This window comes from Narcine bancroftii, chromosome 8, assembly GCF_036971445.1.
Source record: "Narcine bancroftii isolate sNarBan1 chromosome 8, sNarBan1.hap1, whole genome shotgun sequence".
Lineage (NCBI taxonomy): Eukaryota > Metazoa > Chordata > Chondrichthyes > Torpediniformes > Narcinidae > Narcine > Narcine bancroftii.
Window position 1 is genome coordinate 64,992,943 of NC_091476.1, and position 22,906 is coordinate 65,015,848.

Below are 22,906 nucleotides of genomic sequence, written 5' to 3' on the forward strand. Positions count from 1 at the left end.
CCCCCCATGACCTGCTGAGTTTCTCCCGGATCCCCTCCCCTTGACCTTCTGAGTTTCTCCCGGACCCTTCCCTCTTGACCTGCTGAGTTTCTCTCGGACCCCCCTTTGACCTGCTGAGTTTCTCCCGGACCCCCCTTGACCTGTTGAGTTTCTCCCGGACCTCGCTTAACCTGCTGAGTTTCTCCCGGACCTCCCTTAACCTGCTGAGTTTCTCTCGGACCCCCCTTGACCTGCTGAGTTTCTCCCGGACCCCCTTTTCTTTCCGTGCCGGTGTCCTAGGACCTTTCCAGGGCAGTCTCGGCGCTCAGGACCGCGCTGGGATCCCGGTCAGTGGTGGAGGAGCAGGTGAGCGCAGCTAATCCCGATCCAGCCCACACCACTCCCAAGATTGGCGGGGGGTTCCACCCTACCTACCCGACCAGCCTCGCTCTCCACGTGTACTCCGGGCACCCGCCGCTGGTCCGGTGGGAAGGCGCAGGGCGGCCGGCGCCCCCATCGCCCGGCGGGGAGCCCCAATCTTCCCTCCAGCGTCCCGACTCCATCTGCAGCTCCAATAAACGCTGTGCCACTGGGGTTCCGGGCGCTGGGAAACGGCCTTGGCTTCCCCTGACACCGGCCAGGCCGCACTGCGGTGGGGGGGTGGGCGGGGGGCCACAACAGCGTGTTTATAAAACCACCCACCACTACTTTTCAAGGACCAGGATTTTTCTATCTCTCTCTCACCCTGGGACACAGCGGTTACTGTGCATCCGCTAAACTGGCGCGGCGGCCAGCGGGCCACCTCTAATACATTTTTGATATGATCTTGCGGGCCAAATATAATTATATATAATTTGGCCCGCGGGCCAGAGTTTGACATGTGTGGTCTAGGTGAAAGCAAGTCTGGGTGAGAACATGGTGGTAGAGTTTGAAAGCAGGTGACAGTGCAAATGGGGAGCAATAAGAGACTCTCACAGAACTCCCTTAAAAGAGATTTCACAGTGGCTCATCTGAACGGCCTAGGGCTGTAGTCGCTGGAAGTTAGAAGAGTGAGAGGGGATCTTATAGAGAGGCAGTAAATTATGAAAAGTGTCAATGAGATCGAAGTAGTAAGCTGTTCCCATTGGCGGGGGGGGGGGGAGACAAGAACTAGGGGGCAGAGCCTCAAGCTGCAGAGCAGTTGGTTTAGGATGGAGATGAGAGGGAACTGCTTTTCCCAGAGAGTGGAATTTGCTGTCTCAACCTCGATGCTGTGCCCTCCCCCACATGCCCATCGCTTGCCGTCCCCGCCACTAACGTGTGACAGGCATCGCTAGTGTCTAGCGAATCTCCACAAGATAAAAGCAGTGCTTTTGTGTGCTATGTTAAGATCACCACCCCCCACCCACCATTGAGCGAGTTTCCAAGTGTTGGACTGTGCCCCCCCCCCCTTATAAATCTCATTCTGGCACTGACCCTGTGCCCATTGGAGCAGTGGAGGCAAACTCAGTAAATATATTTCAGACAAGGTTGAATTGATTTCTACATCTCTGGGAATGAAAGGATCTGGGAAAAGGCCGGACCATGGAGAGGAGCCTGTCATCAGATCAGACGGGATGGGCCGCATGGCCGACTCCTGCTCCTATTTCTTATGTTCCAAATTCCGCTTACCCCCTCCTTTGGTCGAGCGTCTCGCCCACCCGAGGCCCGCTTCAAACGTCGAGCTACCTGGCCCACCGCGCACGGATCAAAAAAAGGCGGGAACGCCGCGCAGCAGCGGAGGCGGCGTCATGACGATCGCTGACGCGATTATGTAAGACGCCAGACTCGCGGCGGGCTCGTTGGGTAGGCGGCCCTCAGGACCGTTTCCTGCGTCGGCGATTGTTCCAACGATGTTTTACCATGTGAGTACTTCATTTATTAAGTGGAAAAAGTGACGAATTCCGGGGAGAAGGAGACAGTATCAATCGGCTCTTTTGTTTAATTTTAAACTATGGCTCGGTCATCCCTGAGAAGCGGCTGGCGAGCGGTGCGATGTGATTGATAGCCACATCGACCTATCCGGTGCCGGTGGGGGAGGGGTTTAGGGATGATTGACGGCGGACCTCGCCAATACAGGGCGGGGAATAAAGGTTTCTGGTTTTAATTCAAAACTTTTCCACGCTAAAGTACGAAACAAAAATATAAAATGGTAGAAAACATTAATTTTTAAAAAGAAAACAATCTGCCAAACCTGTTGCCTAAGAGCTGGCAGGACTAGGCTTCGCCCTGAACTAGTATTACCTATGTTTGGCTAATTTGGCTAATTTCATGGAATACAGGTACACAATCCTTCATCTGGACATCTAAAATCTGGAAAGCTCCAAAAACCGGCATTTTTTTCCTCGTGCTGGTACAGCAGAGAGAAAGAGACAGCCAGCAGCGTGACTCGGGCAGGCGGGGGGCGGAGAAACAGTGGCGCGACTCAGGGAGAGAGACACCAGCATGACTGGAAGGGGGTGGTTACGGCAGCACAATTCGGGTGGGCTTAAATCTGGGGCAGCTGGCTTTTGTTCTGAAATCTGGAAAATTCTGAAATTTGGAACACACTGTCCAGATAAAGGATTGTGTACCTGTATTTGAGGATGTGGCTAGTTTGATAGATAACGAGGAAGCATTGGATGGTTTCTCAAAGCTCTTAGATATTAGAAGGGACCTTAACATTTCACTTGTGAGTCTACAGGGAGTCCGGCGCTCCCATTGTGGTGTCCTCTCCATCAGGCAGACTAGGAGGTCACTTCGGTAAGCGCCTCGGCTTTGTCCGCTGAAATAGTGCAGATTGCCCGATGGCCACACATTTCAATTTCTAGTCCCATTCCCTTGCCGAGGTGTCTGTCCAAAGTCTTGTGCACTGCCGGACTGAGACCACCCACAAATTGGGGAAAACAACACCTCATCTTCCATCCGGGCTCCCTCCAACCAGATGGCATTGATATTGACTTCTCCAAACATTCCCCCCCCCCCCACCCCCCCCCCACCATGACTCCTTTCCTTTTGCTCTGTCTCTATCTTTCTTCCCTTTTCCCACTGTCTCCTTTCCTCTTTTGCAATTAACACCTTTTGTCTGCTGAGCTGTACTCCTCCCCTCCCATTTTCCCCCCCCCCACCTTCTTTCCCCGCCATACGTGGTTGTGGAGGCCGGGTCATTAGGTGTGTTTAAGGCAGAGATTGATTCTTGATAAGCCAAAGCATCAAAGGTTATGGAGAAAATGCCAGGCATTGGGGCTGAGTGAATGATGGGCTAATAAATAGCTTATTTCTGCTCTTATTTCTTATGGTAATAGTTCAAGTTTGTCACATTATTACCTGTTACAGTGACAGGGGTTCATTCTGTCACCAGTGCATTGTTAATTGTAACATCCATGCAGTGACACAAAGTAGAAGAGCATTTACTGGCACCTGCACCTTCTGATCTTGAACGAAGCAGCTGGTTTTGGGCTCAATTTGAAGGGCTGACCTGCTACTCTCAACATGTTTTTGCCTCTGACTCCCTTAGGACTCTGCTCAAAGTTTATGAGCCCCCTTCCCCGTGAAGCAGTCAAATTTAAATTTTTTAATGTTTTAAAAAATTTAGACCTATAGGACAGTAACAGGCCATTTCAGCCCAATCACTGGCGTGCGTTATAACCACATTTAATTACTTTCTACTGTGCTTCATTCCTACCAACGACATAAAAATATTTTGTAATTTCAATCCATGGTCCCTCTTAAATGTGCTGCGGCCACTCTTTGGGGGGAGGTGGAGTTATGGCATATGTCTCCAGTTGAGAATGGCTGCCATGGAGTTGTACACCACAGACATGGGTTCTTCAGCCCAGCTTATCCACGTTTGAGTTGTGAGGAGGGACTTGAATCAGAAGGGCAGTAACAGACCCTTCTGGCGCATGCCCAAATACATCCATGTAACCAATTAACTACTAACCCTGTACAACTTTGGAACATGGGAGAAAACTGGAGCACCCAGACGAAACCCACACGGTCACGGGGAGAACATACAAACTCCTTGCAGACATCATCAGATTCGAACCGTGGTTTCTGGTGCTAACGGTTGACCTTTATTAAAATCTCAAGGGTCAAATAAAATGTGAATGGCCACAGTCTTTTTCCAAGGGTAGGTGAGCCTAAAACTAAAGGGCATAGTTTTAAGGTGAAAGGGGGGCCTGGAGAAACTCATCACCTTTGTATAACCCAAGATAAAGATACATAGAACATTACAGCACAGAAACAGGCTCCTTTGACCCATCTGGTGTGTGCTGAACCATTTTTCTGTCTAGTCCCACTGACCTGCACCTAGTTCATAGTGTTCCATACCCTTCCCATCCATATACATGTCCAAACTCTTCTTAAATTTAAAATTGAGACAGCATTCGCCACTTCATTTGGCAGCTCATTTCACACACCCTGTGTGAAGAAGTTCCCCTTGTTTCCCCATAAACATTTCCCCTTTCATCCTTAACCTATGTCTTCTGGTTTGTATCTCACCTACCCTCAGTGGAAAGAACGTATTGGCATTTACTCTGTCTATCCCCCTCATAGTTTTAAATACCTTTTTCAAATCTCCCCTCATTCTTCTGTGCTCCAGGGAATAAAGTCATTTAATCTTTCCCTGTAACCCAGTTCCTGAAGTCTAGACAACATCCTAGTAAATCTTCTTTGCACTTTTTCTGACGTATTCATATCTTTCTTGTAGTTAGGTGAACAAAACTGCACACAATACTCCAAATTTGGCTTTGCCAATGCCTTGTACAACTCTACCATAACATTCCAACTCCTATTCTCAATACTTTGATTCATAAAGGTCAATATGCCAAAAGCTCTCCTTGCAACCCTATCCACTTGTGATGCTACTTTCAGGAAATTATGCATCTGTATTCCCAGATCCCTCTGTTCTACTGCACTCCTCAGTGCCCCTACCGTTTACCATGTCCTTTCTTAATTTGTCCTTCCAAAATGCAACACCTCACACTTGTTTGCATTAAATTCCATCTGCCATTTTTCATCCCATTTTTCCAGCTGATTCAGATCCCTCTGCAAGCTTTGAAAACCTTCCTTGATGTCCACAACACTTCCAATCTTAGTGTCATCTGCAAACTTGCTGACCACGTTATCATTGGTGAGCTTTTTTCGTGATTGCATCGACATGGAGATCTTCAGAGATGTTGACATCCAGAAGTTTGAATGTCTGAACCCTTTAACTGCTGATCCCTTGGTGAGGACTGCTTTGTTCTGGAATATTTGCATCTAGTCATGTGGGTGTAATGACTGCTAGAAGTGAATGCACCCTCCAGCAATGCAGCTCTTCTTCCCCCCCACTCCTACCTAGTCTTGTTTGTGAAGGCAATATGTTCCTGTGACTTCACCCATCTATCTGGTCAGAAACCATCTGGGCCCACTTAAAAATCCAACCCATGTGTGCTTCTGAGCTGTATTTTTGTTTGCCATTTAAACAGTCACATTTTTCTTAATGAATACAGATTTCTCTGGAACACGAGATCCTGCTTCATCCTCGATACTTTGGGCCTAATCTCCTCAATACTGTCAAACAGAAGCTGTTCACTGAGGTGGAAGGAACCTGCACTGGAAAGTGAGTGACCAACAGTGATCCTGTTTAAAATCCAAATTCAAAACAGTGTTCACCAAAAAAAGCCTCATTTACAAAATTGTCACATTTTTCTCATTAGCGTTTCCTGTTGTTGTTGCTATGTTCTGTGGAAATCTCATACCATGATTTTGGTTTCCTTTGCATTTGTTCTTTGTTGTCATAACAGAAGGGGTGAGCAAGTTACCAAATGGAAGGTATAGTTTGTGTAACAAAGCTGCCTTTCTGAGTGCATGAATGCGTCTCTGCGTGCTGTGTATGTGTGCAGCCAACATTGGCTGAGCTAAATCCTTTGCAGAGGGATATGAGCCACAACAGGTTTGTGGCTATTGCCACTCCCGTTTTCATGTTTGAAATGTCCTCGATTCCACCCAGTCTTTTATGAGCTTGTATCAATTTAAATATTCAGCAGAAAAATTGGGTTTGGACATGTGTAAGTGCATATCTACCTTTGATTCTTCCCTCACTGGAAGATTTTTCATCTCTCAGACTGCAGGGAAAGGGCGGAGGAGGAGGAGGAATAATTGATGGGCTCTTACAGACAGCAGGCACCATTATTGTGGCCTTCATTTGTGCTGCTAATATAGAACATGGAAATCTACAGCACAGTACAGGCCCTCATCACCCTAATCACCTACTCTAACAACTGCTTAGAAATTTCGTACTGTAAAGCATTCCAGTTTTCTCAGTTCCATGTACTATCTAATAGTCTTTTAAAAGATCCTATTGTACCTGCCTCCACTGCCATTGCCAGCAGCGCATTCCATGGACCTTCCACTCTCTGTGTGAAAAACCTGCCTGCATTTACTTACTCCCAGGCACATTAAAACTATGCCCCCTCGTGTTAGCCATTTTGGCCCTGGGGGAAAAAGCCTCTGGCCATCCAGTGCCCCTCATCCTCTTGTACACCTCTATCAAGTCACCCCTCATCCTCTGTCGCTTCAAGAAGAAAAGTTCACTCAACCTATCCTCATTAGGCATGCTCTCCCATCCAAGGTATGCCTGTATTGTTTTCTGACGGTGGACTTGATTGCGTGCCTGCTACTGGAGCTGACCAATTCGTGGACAGTAGCCGAACCACAGCATTTTTCTCTTTTGCTTCCTTTATTCCTTGCTCTCTCAGATATGGGTTTGTGATTGCTGTCACCACAATCGACAACATTGGAGCAGGAGTAATTCAGCCAGGACGGGGATTCGTGCTGTATCCTGTCAAGTACAAGGCCATAGTCTTCCGCCCATTTAAGGGGGAGGTTGTCGATGCTGTGGTCACGCAGGTCAACAAGGTAATGCCCTGGTATTCTTGTTCACCATTACTCCTGCATGCAGTTACTTGAAATCTTGGCCTGATATTTCCTCTGTTTGTTCATGTGAGGGGAGAGAGTACGCGCAACAATGTAGGACGTCAGTTTAATCTATTTTCTGGCCTTGTCCATAAACATTTGGGTGTTATTTAGCTTGTCCACTGCTAGCAGTCCAATCATTGAGGTTTAAGTTTTGTATTTTCCAATGTATTGTTGCTTTGATGGTACTGCCATCCATTGGGAACTGTTGCTTGCCACCTGAGCACAAGATCCCTGTCCCTATTTCTCTTCCAGCACAGTACAGGCCCATCAGCCCATGATGTTGTGCTAACCTGTGGAAACTTACTCCACAACAATCATAATTTTCCCCTACCTCATTCATATAACCTTTATTTTTCTTACATCCAACCGAGAGTCTTTTAAATTCCCCTTTCATACCAGCTTCCACTACCAACTCCAGCAATGCATTCCAGGCACCCACCACTCCGTGAGTTTTTAAAAAATCCACTGAACTTTCCTCCATTCAGCTTAACCAAGGTCCTCCCGTATTTGCTATCGTCGGCCCAGGTAAAAGGTGCTGGCTCTCCACCCTATCTAAGCCCCTCAGAGTCTTGTACACCATTATGAAGTCACCTCTCATCCTTCGTCCCTCCAGAGAGAAAAGCCCTAGCTCAGTTGACCTTCCTTCATTAAACACGTTCTCCAATCCAGGCAACATCCTGGTAAACCTCCTCTCCACCCTCTCTGAAGCATAGACATCCTTCCTGCCATGAGGTGACCAGAACTTGGTCCCAAGTTAAGACTGAAGATTGAAGAGCAATACACAAAAGTGCTGGAGAAACCCAGCAGGTCATGCAGCATCTGCAGGAAGCAAAGGAAGAGTTTCTCCAGCACTTCTGCATATTACAATCCTCCAAGTATGATCTAACCAAAGTTTTGTAGAGCTGGAATGTTACCTCATGGCTTTTGAATGCAACTATTGAAGGCCGGTACACCATATACCCTTAATATCAGGCACCTCTTCAAGCAAAAGTACATGGTAATATTCAGAGGGTTATCGGCTGCTCCATAAATCCAATTTAGTTCATTGTTCACAAAGAAATAACTATTTCCGTCTGCTATCATTCCTGCCAGGTCTTTCAAAACACCACAACACGTGTACAATGGCAAAAAAAAACTTCTGTCTGAATATCGGGTTCGGTTGGGGTTACATTAGCTTTGACATTCAGTATTTCAAACCTAAATACTGCAAAAATGTGAATTAAAAAAAACTGAGAAAATTGGGCAGCCCAGATACATAAGAAATAGGAGCAGGAGGTGGCCATCTGGCCTGTCGAGCCTGTTCCACCATTCAATGAGATCGTGGCTGATCTGATGACAGGCTCATCTCCACCTACCTGCTCTTCTCTCTCACCCCCCCCCCGCAACATCCCTTCATTCCATAGAGCATTACAGCACAGAAACAGGCCCCTTTGGCCCTTCTAGTCTGTGCCAAAAACATAACAAACAAATAGACAAATTATGCAATGCAATAAAAGTATATTATCCATACAAAAAAAATTGATTCATTGTGAGAGTCTCAGATGGTTTTTTTTTTTTTTTTTTCCACACCATAAATCACAATAGCCATGATATACACTTTTTCTTTTCCACACATTTACAGTGACTTTTAGAGTCTCAGATGGTTTGTGTGAGGAGTTCCTTGGGTCGATTCTTGCCCCACATTTGGAACTCGGGCGAATTCCACCCCTCAACCCAGAGTGGGGGCAATCCAGCCTCGATGCAGGCCATTGGCCAAAGGACGAGATGGAGTAGCTGGAGGGACAGTGGGCGAAGCAGCACCCCTACAATGTAAAAATCTATCCAACCTTGTCTTAAATATATTTACTGAGGTCGCCTCCACTGCTTCAATGGCCAGCGAATTCCACAGATTCTCACACACACACACACACCCCCCCCCCCCAACTCTGTCCTCAATCTACTACCTGGAATCTGGAGGCTGTGACCCCCTAGTTCTGGTCTCCCCCCACCAATGGAAACAACTTATCTACCTCTATCTGGTATAGATAGAGGTAGATAAGTTCTATGTTTCTATACAATTTCTTCCCCCCCCCCCCCCCCCGTTCTTCTAAATTCCAGCGAGTACAGTTCTAAACGACGCAATCTCTTCTCAGGCTAACCTCCTCATCTTTAGAATCAACCTGGTGAACCTCCTCTAAGTAAGGAGACCAGAACTACACACAATACTCCAGATGTGGCCTCACCAAGACCTTGTACAGTTGCAGCATAACCTCCCTGCTCCTAAATTCAATCCCTCTCGCAGTGAAGGTCAACATTCTATTTGTATACCATATGTGGAGAGGGAAATGGTTAACCTTTCATGATCATGGCCCTTTAGCTGTGTAGTGTTCCTGTTGTTTCGTCAGACTCGAGGGTTTCTCGGTGGGTAATTGTGCAGTGCCCAGAGTAAGGATCAATTGTGTAACTATAGAGTCCTGTTACTGCCCAAGGTGTATTTGGACTGTAAGACTCAGGATTAGACCAGTGCCTGCTGAGTTGCCATTTTGTTTTTCCTCCTGTACTCCATAGGTTGGACTCTTCACTGAAATTGGACCCATGTCCTGCTTCATCTCCAGACATGTAAGTTGTAGTCCGACATTCACCTCCTGTTGCTGGTTTTTAAAAAAGTCACTCGGCAAGTAATGTAGAAAGAATGGGTTCTGCCCCTCTGTGGCAGCTGAGAAAAATCTAATTGGATCCTCTCCAATGTTGAAATCTAATTGGATGCTCTCCAATGTTGGCATTAACATTGACCTCTAGTTTCCAATAGGCCGCTTTCCCCATCTCTCTATCGTTCCCTACTCCTTCATCTCCTGTCCTCCAACTTCCCTATCCATTCAGAGCTTCCCCTTCCCCCATCACCTCAGCTTTTTTCCTTTCTTTTTCCCACCCATATTCACCGGTGACCTCTTGCCTGTGGTCCTGTGCACCTCCCCCTGCCCTTCCTTTCCTCCACTCCCCTCCCCATCTTTTTATTCAGGCCCCTGCTTACCTTTTTTTGTTCATACCTTGACAAAGAGCTCAGACCCGAAACGTTGGTTATTCTTTACCTCCAGAGGTGCTGCATGACCTGCTGAGTTTCTCCAGATCCTTTGTTAATTGCAGTTGAGAGTTTAATGTGTTACTAAAGACCTATGGAAATCGTGCGCTGTCATGACTAACAGTAATCACAGTTTCAAGATTCTTTTGTCTTGTAATAAAACAGAAAATGTGAAATTTCCTTTAGTCTACTGTAAGGCAGACAAGGATCCGCAATTAGCAGAAATTGCCGGCCACCCCTTGCAATCAGAGAAAGAAGCAAAAGAGAATCCACCCAGAGTCACTGGGTGTCCATGGATTTGCCTCTAGTGCTACCACAGCCTCCGCAGCCTTTGGTCTAAACCATCAGCAACCCAAGCTTCAAATGCAAACCTCTAACACAATCAGGAAGTTTCCAGCGCCCTTGGCACCCTCTTGCGTCCTGGTTGCGATACCTAGTACCACTTCAGCCAGTCTTCAGCCTCGTGATCCCCTTGACCAGAGTCGCCCGCAGCCTGCCTGGGTTCCTTGCCTCGAGTTGCCACCTGTGTGTCCTTTGGCCTCCAAGCTGCTCCGCTGCCCCGAAGGATTGTCTCCTGTGCTTCTCCTTCTCAAACTGGCTGTCCACACGATCAATGCCTCTCATCGTCTTGTTCACCTCCAGAGTCTCCCTGTTTTCTGGTGCCCTGCGCCACTCCTCTGCTTCCCTGAAGTCTGCAACCCCTCATGGCTGCTGCCAAACATGGGCGTTGGCATCTTGGCCCAGACTCTGCAGTCGCAGGATTTTAAAATAAACCACTGGCTCCTTTAACTGGCCATTTAAAGCCTGTACGGAGTTGATGGCAGTAGCACTGGGCGGTTGGACCCTGGGAGGAGTGCTGTGTCTCTGCTCCCCGTTCTCCTTGGGTCCACTCTGCCTTTGATTTTTGAAATGCCAGATAATGTAACACCTGTTCTTCAGCCCCTTTGTACTGTTGTGTATACTGCAGCTTTCCTTCCAGTCTACTGTGCCCCAGCAGTCATTACCATCAGCTCCTGCTTATACTGCCCCCTCTGCTTAATCCCATACCTGACAAAGGGGCCAGGCCTGAAACGATGATCGCCCTTTACTTCCTATGAATGCTGAGTGACCTACTGAGTTTCTCCAGCACGTTTGTGTGCTACATTTTAAAAGCTCTGTAAATGTTTGCTAGGTTAAGTGCAGAGACGAGTTCCCATTCGTGAGGTCAGCTGGGTGGAGTAACCAGTATTAGAGTTCATGAATACTAAAATGAATCTTCAATTCTGTGAAGTGTTCAGGAAAGGCATCGTTTCGAATGTGGAACTAAATTGTCATGCACCTTGATGCAGAATGCAAATCCTATAGGGTGTATAGAAAAATGTCTCTGCCCAGTCACTGGTGGAGCACACTTTCACGTGGGTTAGCTGACTCAAAAGAGCAGGGGTACAATTCACGAGAAAATTTTAGGGAAGTGCACCAGAGAGGAAAGGATGGGTGGAGGCAGAAGATTGGAGAAGTCTCTTGCAGAACATAACCACTGTACAAACTGGTTGGGCCAGATGGTTGCAACCTGACAAACCCACGTAGAAACAAGTGGCTTGAAGTTGCAACATAATCGGAGAAACTGCAGATGTCAGTGTTAGGGAGTTCTGATGGTTATGTATCGCCACGATTTAAAAAAAAATAAAGATGTAGGCAAATGGGAAGGAACTGTAGGCCAGTTAGTTTTGCATCTTAACAAGTTTAAGTGCTTGCAGGGGGGATGTAAGATTAATGAGAACTCCAAGGCTTTCTATGCATATGAAGGACAAGGATGACGATTGAAGGTGGAGCCAATAAAGGAGGCAGCATGTGCCTGGAAGTTGGGGAGGTCCTAAATGGATACTTTGTTTCAGTATTCAGAAGAAAAAAAGGACCTTGATTAGGGTGAGGTCAAAATTGAACTGGCCCCTGTGCTGGACAGTGTGGGGATTAAGGAACAGGAAGTGTTGGATTGTGGTGAATCTCTGCTGAGCTGTCAGTCTTGCCTTCGGCTAGCTTTGCCTTACTAACATTGGCTATGCATTATTTCGACCATTAAAGACACTCCCCTTGGGTATAACTGTGTATACCCATTATTGTACCATTAGTTTCTGCTAATAAAAGCCATGATTATTGTTTGATTACGTTGTCTTTGTCTACTTCATCAACTGGCACCTCATGGATCTTCTTAAAAATGTCAGCACTATCTGTAAGGAATTTTACGTTCTCCCCATGTCTGCGTGGGTTTTTTCTGATGGCTCTGGTTTCCTCCCACCCTTCAAAATATGCACCGGGGGTGTTTGGGTGGCACAGACTTGTAGGCCAAAATGGCCTATTACTGTGCTGTATGTCTAAATTTTTTTTAAAAATCAAGTTGATAAATCCCCAGGGCTAGATGCGATATACCCCAGGTTGCCATGGGAAGTGAGGGAAGAGATGGGTGTAGCAGTAGCTCTGATCTTTGAGTCCTCTTTGGCTGCAGGGGAGGTGCTGGAGGATGGGAGAAGGGCAAATGTCATCCCCTTGGTTTTTTAAAAATAGGGAGAATCCTGGGAATTCAAGACCGGTGAGTCTCACGTCAGTGGTTTGCTATGAGTATTTGGAAAAGTACAGTCTACTCAAGGATAGTCAGCTTGGTTTGGGAAGGGAAGGCCTTGTTCACGAACCTAATTGAGTTTTTTGAGGAGGTAACAAAAGAGATTGATGAAGGCAGGGCAGTAGATGAGATCCACATGGATTTTAGAAAGGCATTTGACAAGGTCCCCATGAGAGACTCGTTCAAAACGTCATGAGGCACGGGATCCATGGAACTTTGCTTTGTGGATAAAAAATTCACTTGCAGGTAGAAGGAAAGTTTTCTGCCTGGAGGTCGGTGACTAATGGATCTGTTCTGGGACCCCTGCTATTTGTTATTTTTATAAATGACCTGGATGGTGGAAGGATGGGTCAGTAAGTTTGCGGATAATACAAAGGTTGGAGAAGTTGTGGATGGAGCTGAAGGTTGTTGAAGGTTACCAGAGGATATAGACAGGATGCAGAGTTGGGTGGAGAAGTGGCAGATGGAGTTCAATCTGGATAAGAGTGAGGTGATGCATTTTGAAACGACAAACCAGAAGGCTGAGTCCAGGGTTAATAGTAGAACCTTGGGGTCCACATCTGTGCATCCCTCAAGGTCGCTGCACAGGTAGATAGGATAGTTAAGAAAGCGTATGAGATGCTGGGCTTCATTACTAGGGGGATCGAGTTCAGGAGTAAAGTGGACATGTTGCAACTCTACAAATCTCTGGTGAGACCACACTTGAAGTACGGTTCAGGTCACCTCATTTTAGGAGGGATGGGGAAGGTGCAGGATGTTACCTGGATTGGAAAATGTCTTATGAGGCAAGGCTAGCAGAGTTTTCTCTTTAGAGCATAGAAGAATGAAAGGAGACTTGATAGAGGTCTACAAAATTATGAGAGGCAGGACAGATTATCACAGAGCAGGATCAGCAAAACCAGAGAACGTATGTACAAAGTTAAGAGAGGGAGATTTGGGGGAGATACCAGGGGTAAGTTTTTTTTACACACTGAGTTGTGGGTGCCTGGAATGCTTTATCAGGGATGGTGGTGGAGGCTGAAACATTAGGGGCATTTAAGAAACTCTGTGACAGCCGCATGCATGGAAGCAAAATAGAGGGTTAAGGGTATGGATCAGCCCAACATCGAGAGCCGAAGGGTCTGTGCTGTGGTGTTCTTTGTCCTATCTGTGATTGTGGAAAATATCATTAAAGAATAAATAGTGAGATATCTGGAGTGAAATTGATCCATCAGGCAGATGCAGCATGGGTTCAACAAAGGCTGATCCTGTCTAACAAATTTACTGGAATTCTTTTAGGATAGAGGTCGAGTACCCTTTATCTGAAATGCATGGGACCAGAAGTGTTTCGTATTTTGAAATTTTTTCAGATTTTCCAACACCATTTTTTAAAAATGCACTCATTCACTCAGACTTAAAGATACATGCAGTTACATTACAATACAAATATTTACACCTGCACAAATTAACTGAAGTGGTCATGTATATTTAAAAATCTGCACTTAATAATGCATTACGTCCTGTTCTCCAATTGTGATTTCTGAACTCTATATCAGACCAAGCACAAAAACAGTTTTGGATTTTGGAATTCCAGATTAGGGATACTCGACCTGTATAACATATGTAGTGGATAGAGGGGGGCAGATGGACAATTGTTTATTTGGATTTCCAGAAGGTGTTCGATAAAAGTGGCGCAATAAAGACTCGTACAGAAGATGAGGATGCATTGAGTTAGGTTTGATGTATTAGCATGGATAGAGGATTGGTTAACCAATAGAAAACAGAGTTGGGAAGGTTTGCAATCAGTAGTGAGTGGGGTGCCACAGGGGTTGGTGCTGGGCCTGCAGCTGTTCATGATATACATTAACGATCTGGAAGAGGGGACAGTGTAGTGTATCTAAATTTGCTGGTGACACTAAATTGAGTGCAAAAGCAAATTGTGCAGAGGATACGGAAAGTCTGCAGAGAGATATGGATAAGTTAAGTGAGTGAGCACAGGTCTGGCGGATGGAGTAAAATTTGGAAAGAAGTGTGAAAGATCAGAATATTATTTAAATTGCAAGTGATTGCAGCATGCTGATGTGCAGAAGGACTTGGGAGTTCTTGAATCACAAAAGGTTGGTTTGCAGGTGCAGCAGGTAATCAAGAAGGCAAATAGAATATTGGCCTTCATTGCTGGAGGGACTGAATTTAGGAGCGGGGGAGGATATGCTATAGTGGTACAAGGTCCTGGTGAGGCTGCATCTGGAGTACTGCAGGCAGTTGTCTCCTTACTTGAGGAAGGATGTACTGGCTTTAGAGGCAGTGCAGAGGATATTCACTAGAATTGAGGGGGTTAGTCTATGAGGAGAGATTGAATCGTCTGGGACTGTACTCGCTGGAATTTGGAAGAATGAGAGGGGATCTTATAGAAATGTATAAAATTATGAAAGGCATCAATAAGATAGAGGTCAGTAAGTTGTTCCCATTGGTGGGGGAGACCAGAACTAGGGGTCACAGCCTCAAGATTCAGGGTCGTAGATTGAGGACAGAGATGAGGAGGAACTATTTTTCCCAGAGGATCGTGAATCTGTGGAATTCGCCGCCCATTGAAGCAGTGGAAGGGACCTCAGTAAATATATTAAAGACCAGGTTGGATAGATTTTTACAAAGTAGGAGAATTAAGGAATATTGGGTAAAGGCAGGTAGGGAGATGAGTATTTCATCAGATTAGCCTTGATCTCATTGAATATCAGAGCAGGCTCGACGGGCTGGTTGACCGACTCCTGCTCTTATTCTTTGTGTATCTGTGCGATTCTGTTGGGTAAAACATGAAAGTCTACAGTTGCTGTAATTATAGTTAAAACATAGAAATGCTGGAGGAACCAGGAGGTAAAGATTTATAACCAATGTTGCAGGGCTGAGCCCTTTAACGTCTGAGGAAGATGGGTGATGCTGTCTACAGTCGAAATGGCAGCTACAGTCCAAGCCGAAGATTGGCTTAGATACAAACACAGGCCTTGTAAGTTTGCATCTTTGGGAGGGTCTCATTTTTTTTTCTTTCTTCTCAGTCTATTCCATCAGAAATGGAATTTGACCCAAACTCCAACCCTCCCTGTTACAAGACCAGCGATGAGGTACGTTGAATTGACAGCAAATCACTCTAAACTTGGCACAAAGGCTCAATCGTTATTTTGCAATCAGTGAACCAGTGCAAACTCGAAAGGCCAACATGGCCTGTTTCCGCTCCGTAAATGGTTATATGGTTAATACTGCAGAAGGAATGGATTGCAAATTTTTAATGTTGCTCCTAATCCATTGAGGCAACATGAGGGGTACTGCAGGAGGCTGCAGTAAAAATTGAGGGCAAATACACTGGCCACTAACCAATAACTCTGTCACTGTCGTGCAAGGGGTGAGAAAAGATTTCCCCTTGTTGTTGATTATTTCTATGTTTGAATAACTTTTTTTTGTTTCTGACCTCCAGTCAAAACTCACCAGCGAAAGTATAAATATGGCCAAGTTACAAACAGTGACTACAACCCAACAAAGATCAGGCCCTTGAATCAAAGGTTGACAATTTGACCAAAATTACTGGAAGTAAAATGTCCCGTGGGTTTAAAAACTCAAAATGCTGGATACGTTTAGCAAAACAGCTCGGGCAGCACAATGCCATTACAGCACTGGTGACCCTGGTTCAAATCCAGCGCTGTCTGTTTGTACGTTCTCCCCTTGTCTGCGTGGGTTTCCTCCAGGTCCTCTGGTTTCCTCTCTTCTCACCCCCCCCCCCCCCCAAAAAGTGTTTGTTGGTTCATTGGTTTATTTATGGGGCATGGGCTGGAGGGGCCTGTTACCATGTTGTGTGTATAAATTTAAAATTCTAAAATTTATACATTTTAAATTCACATTAGGCCTTTGACCCTGACCAGGATTTTTCCACAGATGCTGTCTGACCTTGGAAGAGAAGTCCAGGCCCATCTTGTTCTTGGCATTTTCCTGTTTTTAGATTTCAGATTTCCATTCACTGTTTTGCAGGTGGTTGGGGGAGTGGTGGCCATTATCTCATCAGAAGTACAGCCTCCTAATGTTCATAACATTGAAACTTCTGTTCATTAAAGTTGCACCGTTGTATGAGGAGTAATTCAGTTTCGCAGGCATGAAAGCAAATTCTTGCTTTCAAGAATGCCGGGGTTCTAAAGCAGTCATTCTCAACCTTTTCTTTTTGAATGTGGCCTCCTTAGGGTTCTGGGCTCCCTTCCCTGTGAAGCAGTTACATTTAGTTGGCTTCTTCTGTACTTCTCTCACCATCTGGTGATCCCTTACTTACGGTGGTCTGACTTGCGCTTTTTTTAAAAAGTAGCGACGGTTCGAATCCGCGCTTTCCATTTTGAATTCCATTCTGTTCTTGCACTTGCTGTACTTGATGCACTCCTCTCTTATTGGGTGATAGCAGCAGCATGCGAGAATATCATACAGCAATAGACGTCAATTATGAGAGATTTGCAAGAGCGGACAGGCAGGTGCAGGATGCTACAGAGAAATTTACAGTGGAAAGAAGAAACATCTGTCCAGTCAAAAATTAATATATTCCTGAAGAATGCCTGTTAAACCATCAACAAGTGTCAATGCCCCAGTGCCCTCCAGCAAGTGTCAATGACATAGTGCATTCTACGAGCTGTTCTCGAGCATCTTCAGAAGAGGGAGAAATTGTTGACCCTGTCACTTTAGCATCTCCCACCGTCCAGCAATTAATTTTTAATTCAATGCTTCAAATATTCTTCATGTGCAGTGTGCTTTCTGCTGTGTATGTTGATGGGTTTTTTTGTGTGTGGAATAAAGGTATTCAAAATTTAATTATAAAAAATAACTGTTTCGACTTGCAATGGGTTTGCCGGTACGTAACCCCACCGTAAGTTGAGGAGCACCTGTGCAGAAAAATATTTTGATTTCAGTCCATGCCCCCCCCATCCCCATAAATGTGCAGTGGCCCCACCCCCAAGTGGACCATATGACCCCTGTTGAGAATGGCTGCTCTCAAGTTCTTTGGATTGCAGATGTATCCCTGTGCCTGTCCAAGGGAAACCTCCATTGGTTACAGATTGACGCCATTTCACATTAGACTTGTGGGCCCTGTGATTTTTTTTTTGACAAGATTCACATTGCTTTAGGTGCTTGGAGAAATTTTCCATCCAGTTTCACCCTTTCTATGCCCGAGCTTCCTTGCTTGTTTCTTGCCTCTCCCAGGCACGGTTAATACAACGCCTTGCCAGCGACCCAAGTTCGAATCCAGCACTGTCTGTGAGGAGAAGTTTGTACGTTCTCCATGCATCTGCGTGGGCATCCTGCGGGACTTCTGGTTTCTTTCCACCTTCCAAAAACATACAGGGTTTGTATGTTAATTTCCTTGACGCCGGGCTCATGAGCCAGAAGGGCCTGTTACCGTGCTATATCCATCAATTAATTGTGAAAGGAGTAGTCAGTAATAGAGCATAGAAACAGGTTCTTTGGTGCAATCTGCCCACACAGACCAAAATGTCCCACCTACTCTAGTCCCGCCTGTTTTTCCCGATTTTCCTCAAAACCCATCCTAACCATGTGTCAGTCCGATTGTGATTGTACTTGTCGTCTGGCAGCTTGCTCCATTACCCCCAACACCCTCTCTCTTTTTTCAGATTTATCATAGATCTCTCTCCCCTCACCTTAAACCTGGCCTCTGATTAATGATTTTCCATACACGAGCCAAAAGCCTCTGCTTTCAGCCAATCTGCTCCTCTCTCGATTTTGTACACCTCTGGTGGTTGATCTTTTCCGTCTCATCCTTGTGTGTCTGCAGAAGTTTGACGACAAGTCATTAATAATTCTGAATCTCTTTCCCAGGATATAGTCATCCAGCAAGATGATGAAATTCGACTGAAGGTCGTCGGAACCAGAGTAGATAAAAATGACATAGTGAGTACACAAAGCACAAAATTCCACAGGCTGTTATAATGGCTGCCAACATTTTGGATCGTACAAATAAGGCAAAGACTCGCTATCAGCAGAAATTGCCCAGCACCCCTGAGAGTCAGAGAGAGTCACTGTGCGTCCATGGATTCACCTCTAATGTTCCCACAGTCTCTGTAGCCACATCAATCCAAACCATCAGCAATCTGTGCTCCAGATTTAAACCTTCACCGCCCTCGGCATCCAGCAGGTTCTGATACCTGCTTCCCCTTCAGTCTCCTGCAGCCTGTTACGAGACCTTTGAGTGCACTCGCTGTGAGTCACTGCCAGCCCGCCGACAGTGTGTTCTTCAGAGGCCCTCACTGGTCCACTGGGGTTGTCTCCTCCACTTCTCCTTCTCTGTCCCCTGGTCCCCTGCATCAGTTTGCTGCCTCCTTGGAGTCTGTGGGTCTTTGAGGCCTTTGCCAAGCACAGACGCTGCCATCTTGGGCTCAGATCTGCAGTTTAGAGCCGTCAGTCATTGTAGCATGATATAGCCACAAAGAACAGCTGAGGTACAATGTCAGTAGGAAAACACAACTCTAGATGCTGGAACCCCAAGCATTGAGGTGCTGTAGGAACTCAGCAGGTCAGGCAGCATCTGTGGGTAGATAATGGTCAGTGTTTTGGATTGGGACTCGAGCGGGAGAGGGTGGATAGCAGGTGTGAAAAAGGGGGAATGGGGAGAGGGGCCAAGAGGTGATAGGATCCTGGACAGGAGATGGAAGGCTAGGAAAGGGAGAAGATGACTCAAGTGGGGACAGGGGGGTTGAAAGAAAAGTGCAAAGGGGGACAGGTAAAGGCGAGATGGAAACAGAAGAGAGACACAAAATACTGCCAGTGGTGGAATCTTGAGTGAAAACAGAGAAGATGGAGGGGGGAGAACGCGAATCAGTCCTCATCCATGGGCCAGCAGTGGAAAGAATGAAGAACTTCAAATTCCTGGGTGGCACCATCTCTGCAGATCTATCCTGGGGCCTCCATGTTAATGCACTCACGAAGAAAGCTCACTAGCGATTACCCTTCATGAGAAGTTTGAGGATGTCACCAATTTTCTACAGGTGTTCTATGCAGAGCATTCTGACTGTGTCACTGTCTGGAATGGAGGTCCCACTGGACAGGGCAAGAAAAGACTGTCTGGAATGGAGGTCACACTGGACAGGGCAAGAAAAGACTGCAGAGAGACGTGAACTCACAGCATGACAGCAGTCACTAATACCAGGTGCAGGTTGGTGCAAAATAACTGCTTGCATCGCCACAAAAAATTACATACATCTAAACCAGAAATTTTGGAAATGCACTTTAGACGTGGAGATTGGAACCTTTATCCACTCAACCTGGCTGTGTGCAAAGGTGAGATCCTTCTTGGAGGACCTGGGGGGCATTCTGAAAAAAATTAAAAGGTGGATTTTCTACAGGATCCAGAAATGTACCTTCTGGGAAACATTATGGACGTGATTCCAAGTACCAAATTCAGTTTTAAAAGGTCGCCTTGGTGATGGCCAAGAAGTGTATGGTGGTCACGTGGAAGTCTGTATATTACTCAATGGAATATGGAAATGCAGAATTGTATTTCCCTGGAGAAAATCACACAATTTGAGGAGAAAATATAACATTTGTTGGGGTGTGCCAGCCTTATCTGCAACATACAGGTTCGCAGATGTGGTTATGCCCCTTCTAAATAGATGATAAAAATCCGCACTAATAGTGAAACGATTGAGATAAATGAAGTGGGTCGGGACGCAGACGACAACCTCGTTTTGTAACTTTCACTTCACTCTTTTACTCTGCGTTTATATTTGGTTCCTTTAAGGGTCGGTGACTATAGACTTTTGGTTCTTTATGTTTGTTTAATTTACATCATCTTTTCCTTATGGTAATAGGGTCTGGAAGGGAAGGGAGAGGGGTGGGCAGAGGGGGGGAAGTGGACTCTGAATGTAATATATCATTGTTGAGAAACATTGGATCTGTGTGAGTCTTGTAAAATCAAAATGTTTTTTAAAAAAGTTAACTCGGCCAGCGACATCATGGGCACCAGACTTCACTCCATCAAGGATGTCGACATGAGGCGGTGTCTTAAAAAAGCAACCTCTATCCTCAAAGACCCCACCACCCAGGTCAGGCCCTCTTCTCTCTGCTACTTGAAGACCAACACTCAACGGCACAAAGATAGCTTCTTGCCTGCTGCCATCAGAGATGTTATTTATAGCACTATTTGCACTATTGACACTGTCAAAAACAACAAATTTTGTGAGATGTTCATGACAATAAATTCTGATTCTGTGGAGGTGAGGGGAGTTTGCAAGGTCTGTCAGATCAAGTAACAGATGTCCCTGTCTCTTCCAGTTTGCCATTGGCTCTCTGATGGATGACTACCTTGGTAAGTACAGCTGATTTATTTTACTGAATACACAACAGGGCCCAGACTTACCACCACCCCTCCCCACCTCCTGTGATCTTGGCTGCACATAAACAATGACTCGGGTTGGCTCAACAGCACTTGGGCTGCGGGAATTGATTAACTGGGTGGGGGGGGCAGTCTGTTGCTTCACTGATACATGGCAAATATGTAGAGGAAGAACTCTGGGCCAAGTCCAGCACGGGAGCAAAATTAATACAGCTTTGCGCCAAACGGTAAGAGCAGGAGAAAGCCACTCGGCTCCTCAAACCTGCCATCCTGGTTGATGTGGCCCAGGCCCCAATACATCAGTTCCAGCTTCATGCAGCCCTGAATTCTGGGGGGGAGGGGGGGGGGGGGGGAGAGAATAAAGTCTACCATTTTAAACTCCCAGCTCTCTGGATGGAGAATGCCAGGGATATTCTACCCTCTGCACAAAAGTTTTAGACAATGGGCCCCTTATCTTGTGTTTCTTTTCTCTTTCCCCCCCCCCCTCATGGAAATATCTTCACCTCATTCAGACTTTTTTTTTGGATGTACAGCCCACAAGCACTTGCCCCCCCTCCCCCACCCAATTAACCTACAAACCCAGTACAATTTTGGACGGTGGGAGGAAACCCATGCAAACACGGGGAGAACGTACAAACTCCTTCCAGACAGCAGTTGGATTCAAACCGGGTTTCTGGCACTGTAACTGCGTCATGCTAACCGTGCTGCCCTTCCATTTCTTTCCATCAAGATCGCCCCTCATGCTTGGAAACGCCAAAGAATACACACTCGATCTGTTTGGCTTCTCTTGAAAGGAGGCCCCTCTGTTCCCTATTAACAGCATGGTAAATGGTTCCTATCCAGAGACACCAGGCAGCCAGGGACCCTGCAACATTTTGCAGACGTCCGTGTAGGAGGCAGGAGCTGATCTTAGTTCGTACAAATATCCACTAAACCATTTATCTCTCTCTGCAGGACTCGTGAGCTAAAGCTTCCATCATCCACCTGACCCACGGTGGGAGCAGAGTTCTGAAGGTGGGACCCCTCCCTTTTCCCTGGGACGGCGGCCTTGCACCTTCACCCTGCTTCCCGAAGTCTGTTCGATTCCAGTACGCTTGCTCTTGTGTCCGGGCTGGCGGGTTTGGTTTTGTTCCCAGGACTGAGCTTAAGGCAGCAAGTTCCTGCTTTTATTTTTTTTAAATAAACTATTCTAAACTACTTTTGTTTGGGGATCAGTGTCATCCGGATCCCCTGCTCCCTAAATCAGCTGCAATGCTCCAAAGGTAGGCACGACCTGCCTTTTTTCTTCAGCAGGAGATTCACGGGAACAGCTCCAGCAATGCCTGCTCCTTTGCCTATAGTTTTTCATAACTGTGCTGGCACTGGTTCTGCCCCAGATCATGCTTCCAAATCGATCTGGCTGCAAGAAGGGGCAACGCCACTAGCGTGTGTGAACCCCTCCCCCGCAGTGCGCTAGTGGCAACGTATAATCACTGCCAGTTGTGTCCTAGATGTGGAACATTCCAAGCAAGGGAAACAATTCTGCCTCTGAAGCGCCCATTTCCAATACTTTGCTTCCTCCTGGTGGTTGGTAATTCCTGGACTGAGTTTGTTTGGGGTGTGGCTGAATCTTAAAAAAAACAAATGCCTGAATGTACGATCAGTGATGACTTGGCTTTCCCCAAGATTTTTTTAAAAACATCTTTGATTTGCTTGTTTGCCAATGGAATATTTTGGGGATTTTCCCCTCCCCTCTATTGTTATAAAGGGGTCTCAAGGTTCCTGAGCCTTTCCTGTTTAATAAATAAATTTTTGGCGATCTGAAAATGGACTGATAATTTTATTCAGATACCAGATTTTGTCCAGAGGTGAGATTTAATACCTTCTGCGCAAATTTAAATGGATTGGAGTGGGCCAGCTGGGAATGCAACACAAGATATTAACTGGGCTGGGACCAAACTTTTTTTAAAAAAAGGAATTCTGCATT

At 46.0% G+C, this 22,906-nt stretch overlaps 1 protein-coding gene and 1 long non-coding RNA gene across 4 annotated transcripts in view; one reads left to right on the top strand and one right to left on the bottom strand.

Annotated features, from left to right (window-relative positions):
• The window catches only part of LOC138740786 (uncharacterized), a 58,444-nt gene extending 56,662 nt beyond the window's left edge, over positions 1–1,782 (bottom strand). Inside the window, exon 1 of the long non-coding RNA XR_011343167.1 lies at positions 1,630–1,782. This is a non-coding gene — a long non-coding RNA (uncharacterized lncRNA). The remainder of the gene's footprint in view (positions 1–1,629) is intronic.
• polr2g (RNA polymerase II subunit G) lies at positions 1,767–22,746 on the top strand. Of its 3 annotated transcripts, XR_011343166.1 has the most exons (9): positions 1,767–1,862; positions 5,472–5,581; positions 6,720–6,879; positions 9,487–9,537; positions 15,623–15,688; positions 18,429–18,500; positions 19,595–19,761; positions 20,880–20,913; positions 21,895–22,746. XR_011343166.1 is itself a non-coding variant. In XM_069893868.1 (8 exons), the coding sequence occupies exons 1-8, from the start codon at positions 1,851–1,853 to the stop codon at positions 21,906–21,908; spliced, it is 519 nt and encodes a 172-aa protein (XP_069749969.1). In that variant the 5' UTR covers positions 1,767–1,850; the 3' UTR covers positions 21,909–22,746. The 3 variants fall into 3 exon arrangements, 2 of the variants coding, with proteins under 2 accessions (XP_069749969.1, XP_069749970.1); XM_069893868.1 differs by lacking the exon at positions 19,595–19,761; XM_069893869.1 differs by lacking the exons at positions 19,595–19,761; positions 21,895–22,746 and having other exon boundaries at positions 20,880–20,942.
• Positions 22,747–22,906: the final 160 nt, after the last annotated feature.

Excerpts from the sequence above, each read along its gene's own strand:
- polr2g (XM_069893868.1), top strand. Across the intron at positions 15,689-18,428 it reads GTTACAAGACCAGCGATGAG|GATATAGTCATCCAGCAAGA; the intron begins GTACGTTGAATT and ends TCTCTTTCCCAG. Across the intron at positions 18,501-20,879 it reads GAGTAGATAAAAATGACATA|TTTGCCATTGGCTCTCTGAT; the intron begins GTGAGTACACAA and ends TGTCTCTTCCAG.